Source organism: Triturus cristatus, chromosome 2_1, assembly GCF_964204655.1.
Source record: "Triturus cristatus chromosome 2_1, aTriCri1.1, whole genome shotgun sequence".
Taxonomy (NCBI): Eukaryota; Metazoa; Chordata; class Amphibia; order Caudata; family Salamandridae; genus Triturus; species Triturus cristatus.
In genome coordinates, this window is record NC_140581.1 from 101,443,102 (window position 1) to 101,451,833 (window position 8,732).

Genomic DNA, 8,732 nt, shown 5'->3' on the forward strand with positions numbered 1-8,732 from the left:
ATTCTTAGCGTTAGTAATAGTGAAATCTTCTAGAAGGAGTTTCTCTAATTCACCGATTTCTTCAAGTTCCTTTTGGATATGCTCGACGGCAGTATCAATACCTAGGACCATCCAGTGTCTGGAATAGGTTGTCGCTAAATGACTGAAGCCTGTCCGAAATGTAGGTTATTTTGTAAATATAGCTGGGGATTTGAGGATTTGTGGATTTGGAGCCCTAGGAGAATCACATCTGACTTTAAGTATTCAGTTCGCATGCATGCATGGAGATTAGTGCTGACCTGTTTTTTCTTGAGTTTTTCAAGTTTGTCTAATAGAACCATTGAAGTATTGGGCGCTGTAGGGAGGGAAGTGGAGGAGTGAGAGAGAAGAGAGGGCCCACTCAAAATGTGTTTGATTTAGTCATGCGAATTATTAGGGGTCTCCCTGGAGGACATAATGTGTAGCTTAGTTGCACATAACGTGTCAAGTAAATGACGAGAGTCTGGAGTAAACTCTCAGAACCCAGCAGTTGCTCAAAGTCACATGAAAACAAAACAGGAGACAACCCTTAAACCCACTCGAGACCCTGGTAGATATATGTAACAATGTCTCAACCAGTAATCATTCAGTAGAAAAAAATCATAAAGAAAACAAGTCAATTGCAGAGTAAACGGAAGCAAGGGAGACCCCAATAATTGCCACATAAAATGGTCTATATTTGAGCAAAAATAGTTATATTAGCACTAAATAACATTTTCTGCAAGTGTAACACAAACATTGGTGTGCACATAGGTGCTTGTGAAGAAGGTGAACAGTGCAGGTGACACGTGAAATAAAGTGAAATACCAGCAAAAAAGTGGCACGAAAAATAAATTGAGGAATAGTTACAAAACAGTGTATTGATAGTTCATAAAAGGTTTACTGTTTAAAGAAACCAAGAGAACGCCCAAGGATGCGCTGAATGGTTGACGGCATTTCAACCTGCAAGAAATTCAGGTCATCATCAGGACCGGGTTACAGAGGATCAGTCAGTGCTGTATAGAGGAATAAAAAGGGGAAAGAATAAGATTGGCGAAGGCACATGAATGGGGAGATGGAGCTTGAGTTATAATAATATCGTTGCTACCAGTAGTGGTGGTAGAGGGTAATCCTTATGGCCAGAGTAAATCAGTCAAGGATTGCATGTGTTAGCATGTGGGTAAGATCTGCGGAGGAATGAGAGTAATTACCCCGAAGAACAATGATGCTGATAGACAAAGACCCGAGAGGGTCGTGAAGTACGATCAGCAAAAATTGACAGGGGGCGAAAACGAGATTCATACACTAGTGCAATCATAGCGACATATACACGTCTGTCTAAAATTCAAGTAAATAAATAGTACCCCTTCTACTGGTCACTCGCTCCTGCCTTTGTTGACCTGCTTATATTACTATATTGTAATCTGTGATGTAGCAAGGATACCATGGGCCTGGTGCCTGCTGGTTCGGTTGTAAGAGACAGCCAGAACTGTAGTTCACTGAACCCTTAATACCCCAGTCCCCAGTGCCACTGCACCTGCTGCACTACCAATAGTTATGCCCAAAATGGCAATGAGCAAGTCAATATGCATAATCCAACTATCTACATTCGGGAGGGTGCAATTAATGTACAAATGCCACTCCACTGAAAACATCCACAGGCTCATAGCTCAATAACAATGAAGTTTAGATGGAACTTTCCTAGAGATTGCTTACAAAGTACCTAATCCCCTTTGGACTTTTAGAAAATCCAGTTATATGAACCATCTTTTAATGCTGGGGACAGTCTTATTTACATAGTGTTTCCGATGCAATGAGCGGCATGCTTTACAGTAATGGGTAATCCAGGACTCCTTCGAAACTGGTTGAAGTCGTATCCTCCAATGGAAGTAGCTTAAGTACCGCTTGTCATCCACATCCAGGTCCAGGAGGTAAGCGGCCAGGTCTTGTGCAGTAGGAAAGTCATTGATATGAATGAAGGAATGAGGCGGAAGGAAGAGTTCATAGTTGGCGCGAGTAGGACCCAAGACCACAGGCACAGCCATTGAATCGAAGGCATTCCTCCAGACCTTTTCAGTGATGTAGTCTTTATGCTGTGAGTTCTCGAAGGCCAAGTAGAACTTGTATCGGCTGATGGTAGTGGTCAAGAGCGTGCTATCTGGAATGGGCATGTGCTCCTTCCCAAAAACATCCACAGGGATGTGTTTCCGAAGCTCTTCATAATATTGCACTCGCTTGTCACTTGGTCTCCAGTTGCTGATCACCCAAGACACCAGTTTAGATTTTTTAGGTATGCTGACTTTCTCTGGCTTACTTACATTTTCCACCCAGCCGTATGGGGAGAATATGTCCGAGTCCTGGCGGTAAGACAGGGTTAGGTTAAACAAGTTATCCATTAAATGGAGATTGCTCAGATGAATTGGTGGCTCCATGTTGAACCATATCCAGAACTGGTGTGGTGGTCTTGGCTGTAGAGGAAGCAGTGAGATGCTGGAGCTCACGTCCTTGTGGTGGATGACCACTGCATCCGCATGCTTATACATGCTACGGTTTGCAGTCAGATGACAGCCAGCAATGCCATACTGAGGCATGCATCTATCCAAGGAGAATTTGTGACCATTAGGCCAAGTCCAGAGCAAGATTACCAGTTCAGACTGCTTATTTCCAGCAGGGAGAAGAGATGCAGTCTGGAGATTTGCAGTGGGCTGAAGGAACACCTGGTGAGTTATTTTTAAAAAAATTGGCTTCAAATCTGTGAAGAGTGCGAAATAGATGAAGAGACAGAGACTTGTTAAAATTGGGATGAATATGTAGTTTGCCTTCATAACATAGTTCACCATGGCGTACCAAGAGCTGTGAAGTAACAAGAGAACAAACAATATTAGGGATATCAATACAACTGCATGTTAGGAAACTGTGTATTCGTTCATACTGGAGCTATACAACAACTCTACTCTATTCATATTTTCATACAACACCACATTTATTAGTAATGTATCATGAACAAATGGGTGGTACGGTGGACTCAAAACTGTGTACCTTATGTTTAGGCAATGAGATTGACTTCTCATGTTGGCTAAAGGATGAACACCTTAAGTGATGTCTTTTATTGTGGAAGAAGAAAGCATACTTTTTATGAGCATTGCTAAACAACTATGCCTGGGTGAATTTTCATTTGTGTGGCGAAATTCCTAAATTTCATGAAAATAAAACAATGTTTCCAAATTTCAAATTATGTGTTTGTGTAATTTTTTAAGGGAATATTTCCCGTGCATAAAAATGTCTGACGAGGTACTAGAGAGAGACCGGTTTCCACAGATAATATCACATCAAGAGATATTTTTTGCCCCGACCAGTTGCCTTCCATTATCTTGTGTGAACTTTTTACGCGAGGGGTTTGCTCGCTTAAAAAAATTCATTTGAGGAAAAGGCATGCTGCATTGCGCTGTAGATGCATAATTTCTTGTATTTTTCATGGAATTTCGGGAGAATATTTAACGCCATTTTGCACACAAATATACGGTGTGCTACACAAGGCGCTCGACTGAACACATGATACTAAAATACAGAGCTGAGGTAAGCCGGTACAGACTAGAGTCCAGAGTGGACAACCCTACGTCATCTCCTTCCATGCTCTATGATCTTGGGAGATTGGCCATTCAGTGCCCCACCATTGTGCAAGTGTTATTTGCTAGTACTCAACTGAGGTATCTTCCTCCTTTCCCCACTTGTTGACACCAGTCTTGGCACCTCCGATAGGAACGCCAGTCTGACTCTGCCCAGCACCCTTTCCTCATCCAGGACCATCAGAACAGCCGTGATCCCATGAACATCAGCTCAGCCCTCTATGTGCTTAGCAAACTGAGCTGATCAGCTACCCTATTAGTTTGCCATAGTGAACCACATTTGCCTATTCTTTTTTCTTGTCTCCAGTTCTGCAAGTTCCTTTGCAAGACTATCATGAACCATCTGTGGTTGTGATTTTTAAGTCTGGCTATACCAATTCTTTAAAATTTAAATAGAGTGGCTTTTGGCTCCACCCAGGACATTATTGTGCCTTACCTCAAGCTATAGTCTATTTGGTTGTGCTTTCTGGGACGTGCTTCCATTTCAATGCATGAGGGACTATTTTACATCTGTGTCACATTCAATTCTTTATCTCTTTTATGCATTGTACACAGAAAATAATCCTTTTCCACTACTTTTTCCCTGGCATCGGCAAAGTCAATAGGGCAGGCTTTATTGCGATAAAGAGCATTTATGCATGCAATGAATGTAAGCAGCATGTTTGAATGTTGGTGTATACATGCATTGAAGCTATACTTATTGGCTTTGCTAACACTTGTCTTTTGTAGCTCGGAATGGTAGATCAATTACCTACCCCTATGGCATGTCCTCAGCGTGTTCCAGGTGGGCGCTACAGTTGTTTGCTGCTTCCTGTTCATACTTAGAAATGTTCTTATCTGAAAGGATCACTCCTCCCTGTTTGTTGGGTCTCACAGGATGCTCTAATTGAAGTGCCTCTAACAGAAGATCTCAGTGCTGTTCTATTCCCGGTCTTGCATGATCTACAATGGATATTACACTTTCGGAGTATGCAATCCATTTTGAAGCAGGTTTAATTCGTTTTTGTCATTTTGTGTCTGACTGTTATTTGATGTATCCTATGTGCCATTTCTAATGTGGCTGGAAATTTTTTAGGAAACTTAAAAAAAATAAACATCATTAGCTCTTGTTATTTGATGTCACTGACAATTTTAAGTTTATGTTTTCTATGTTATCTGTTACAGACCTGACGAAGTTCCATGAATGTATCTTCGGAACGAAACGCGTTGGCTGGTTATTCATTGAATTTGCATGAACTTTCGAAAGAAGAATCTTTCTTCAACACCTACAATGGATTGAAAATGCTTTCTTGGTGCACCTCCGTGTTTTGTCTATTAAGGACTGTAGCAAAGTACTCTCCTCAAGGGAACTCCCATGAGGTATACTGACTCCAGCAAAATACACATCATGTGAAGGCACACTGGCATGCCGCTTTGTGCTTATGAGTATTAAGGACAGCATCAAAGTACACCCTGCAAGGAGACTCCAAAACCCAGCATCACTTGAATCCAAAGGGCCTAAGTGAAGGACCTGGCTCAAAGAGGTGATCCGATTCCTATCAGTATCAAGGACTGTAGCAAATTGAAAAACCAGAGGCTTCAATGAACCTGGCGGCACAGGTCACGCCTTAATCTCCGGGTTCACCTGCTTTGTCAGACAGAGACACGGGACACTCCGTTAGGCGTAGAAGATCAGGTTTATTAGCTGCAGCTAAGTACAGTGGTCCCAGAAGTACACTCGGTATGTTCTTAGGAGACTGCCACTTTACTCCGTGGTGCACAATCTTTTATCGCACACAGATTCTCAATGAACACTCCCAATGTATACATGGTTGACCAATGGGAAGAGTTTGAAAACAAGGTATTAAGCGACCCAAATAAGCCTCTCTTTCAATTCTGTTTGTCACCCTTCCCCACAAGTTAATCAGTGGTAGTGTCTACAATTCGTCTTGCAGGTGGCAGAACACATTTTTATGCCTCGAGGGACAGTTGTGAAACGAGAGAATACAAGCAGAGAATAGCGAAGGACAGAAGATAAGATAAAGTCAAGAAAAGAATGGTGCAAACCAACAGATAGTCGAAAACAGGGATCAGTCAAACCAGATGAGGATTAGTGGACTCGGCCAGACCCTGACACCAGTTTCATAAGCAGAGGCAGGGGGGTTATTTGACACGTATCAGTGGGAAAGGCAAAAACACTATGTTCGCCGTGCTGCCTGAGTGAGGGCAACACAAAATGGCGACGGGACACAAAATGGCGGCTGAATACGAGTGAAATGAGAAACTGAATTACCTCAGACCCTCCTTTTGCCATTACTCAGGCAAGCCGCACAGACTCATTTTAATTTGAGTCGACGTCAATGGCCATGAGGTCATCAAGCTGTTGCTGCAACATCATTTTAATGTTCTCTGTCTTCTGTGACCTAGGCTTTGGGACACACATGGTGGCACAAAGACCGCAAATGGCGGAGCCACACTGCATACAAAGACAACAGGAAAAAAAATGATTGCCAAAACCACTCCAAGGAAGGTTAATACCTTCCATCCCCATTTGGACAGTAATCCCCAAAACCATTCCAATAAACACCAATCTCCTTCGTCCTGATGAATCCACTCGGAGATCACATGTAATTTGGAGATGGCTTGGTATACCGTAGGGGCATCGTCAGGTATATAAATGCAACAGCTAGATCTGATCAATTTACACACTCCACCACGATCCGCATGAATAACATCCAGAGCAATCCGGTTCTACAATGTCATGAGACGATCCGCCTGAAGTTCAGCTGTGAGATTACTCAAGGCTCCCACAGTGACCTCTATCGTAGTCTCAACAACACAAATCAATTGTCTCATGTTTCTACTGTTGGCCATTGGACCCCAAAAAGGGAGAAATCCTTTAAGGAAATCACCTCCCTCCTGTCCTGCTGTGTCTTTAGAATCAATTATCCCTCTGCCGTATCTGTTTCTGTGATGACCTGAAGGAGCAGTGTATGTAGGAGGGAGAAGAAACGCTATATAGCACGTTCCTGAAAAATCCATCGGTAGCCACGTGTAGGCTCTATTGTGGCAGACAAAATACGTGCCCTGAGATGGCACTAACGGTGGCGAGTTCTGAGATGTGTAAATGTATGTATGGGAACAAAAGCTCTTTCCTTGTTTAGTGTCAGTAGTCTTGCCATTCATTTGTAAACGAAAGTTACCTTGATGGGGTACTGTCCAAATTGGTGGAGATTTTCCCTGTTTAACTTTATCTGTAAGGCTGGCAACGTAACGAGTCACATTCCAACCATCATATGTCCGTTTCTCATCAACAGGAACCTTACTATTCTCCACAATTCTAGCCATTGCTACCATTCCCTTTATCAGAGAACTATGACTAAAATCTAGTCCACTACCATATGAACCAACCGGACGTTTAAATTGGTTCTGATATGCGTTTGAAAACATCACAAAATAAGCCCAAGCGTAACCTTCATAAGAGAACGGAAGTACTAGATATGGCATCCCTTTATCTGTGGTATGCGGTATAAGTCCACACACCCAACAGTTAGTAGTATTAATTGCCAATTGATGCTGATGCAACAACTGGACAAACGAATTATTAAAATATTCTGTTCTCCTGATTAGTTCATGTTGGGGAAGTGTACGTAATTGATGTGGGGAGATAGTAGAAGGAAAAGGCAAAGAAATAGAAGTAGGGACATATTTTTGCTGCATAGTATGAACAATCCAACCTGCACAAGCCAATAAGATACTCAAAAACATAAAAACACACAATGTTATGCCACATCGACTGTACAATAATTTACAATATTTCTTCCTCATCTCTTCCTTCTTATCCTTCTTTCCCAATTTGACATCCATCCTCTAAAATTGTTGCTCACGGCAATCTTCCTTACTCACTTGGTTGTGATTATTAGCCGTCCTATGACACTGCAAGTCCTGGGGGCCTAGCCACTATACAGGTCACGAACCAAGACTCCTACCGTGACCCTGCAACCTGGACAGATGATATATGTCACAAAAGGGATGAGAATCTTGGGTGTCCTTGACCGGTCTAGGCCTTAAATTATATCGAGTTCTGTTTAGCACAGTTTGGTCCTGAAATAATGTCTTTGGGTCTGTAGTGTTCAATCGGAGATGTGGCGGTACAGCTTCTTGTAAAACGTCGTCATCTTCTTTCTCTGACCGAGTTCCATCTAGGTGTGCACTACTGAAAGTTACAAACCGGGGGACACATTCGCCTTCAAAATCACCTACACCCTTACGGATCCATTGGTCAAAAGGCAAGGGCAAGGGCTCTTTTTTGCAGTGCACGCCATGGATCCAGTTCTTTTTCCCTTCGACTTTTACCGCTGTACGTGTCACCAGAAGAACTTGTCGAGGCGCCTTCCAATGAGGTTCCAAATTCCTTGTCCTCTGAAAATTTTTCACACAGACCCAGTCTCCAGGTTGGATAGAATGACCTGGGTCTGTGGAGGCCTCTGGTAAAGCATTGTGAACCTGTTGGTGGAGAACACGCAATTTAGTGGTGGGGTCATGTAAGTAGTCAACCAGCATTGGATACTGTATGTCAGAATACTTTTTAGGGAGAGGGACTCCCCAAACATTAGCCTGCCGTCCAAAAACAACCTCGTATGGGCTGAGTCCCAAACGAGAATGTACAGCTGTTCTAGTGGATAGGAGAGCCAAAGGTAAAGCATCGGGCCAGGCAAGACCCGTGCTAGCCTGTACCTTTGCAAGCTTAAGTTTGAGGGTGCCGCTATAGCACTCTACCAAACCCGCTGATTGAGGATGGTTCGCCGCATGAAATTTTTGCCTGATACCAAGACCGGCACACACCTTTTTCATAATTTGGCCCACAAATTCACTTACAGTGTCACTCCAGACAATGCGCGGCAAACCAAACCTAGGGAAGAACTCTTTCAAAAGAACTTTGGCAGTGGACAAAGCAGTGTTGTCTTTCAGGGGGTAGGCCTCTATCCATCTGGAAAAGGCACACACCACCACCCGGACATATTTGAGATTGTTGCATCGCTCCATGTGAATATAGTCAATTTGCAACACCTCAAAAGGATATGTTGGGGGAGCAAAATGACCTGCTGGAGTTGGGGTTCCCTTTCCTGG

General features: G+C 43.0%; 1 protein-coding gene across 1 annotated transcript; it reads right to left on the reverse strand.

Moving 5' to 3' along the window:
- Positions 1–1,598: 1,598 nt before the first annotated feature.
- Positions 1,599–2,837, reverse strand: LOC146863833 (3-galactosyl-N-acetylglucosaminide 4-alpha-L-fucosyltransferase FUT3-like). The gene has a single exon (XM_085640681.1). The coding sequence runs from the start codon at positions 2,835–2,837 to the stop codon at positions 1,752–1,754; it is 1,086 nt and encodes a 361-aa protein (XP_085496807.1). The 3' UTR covers positions 1,599–1,751.
- Between the last annotated feature and the right edge of the window lie 5,895 nt (positions 2,838–8,732).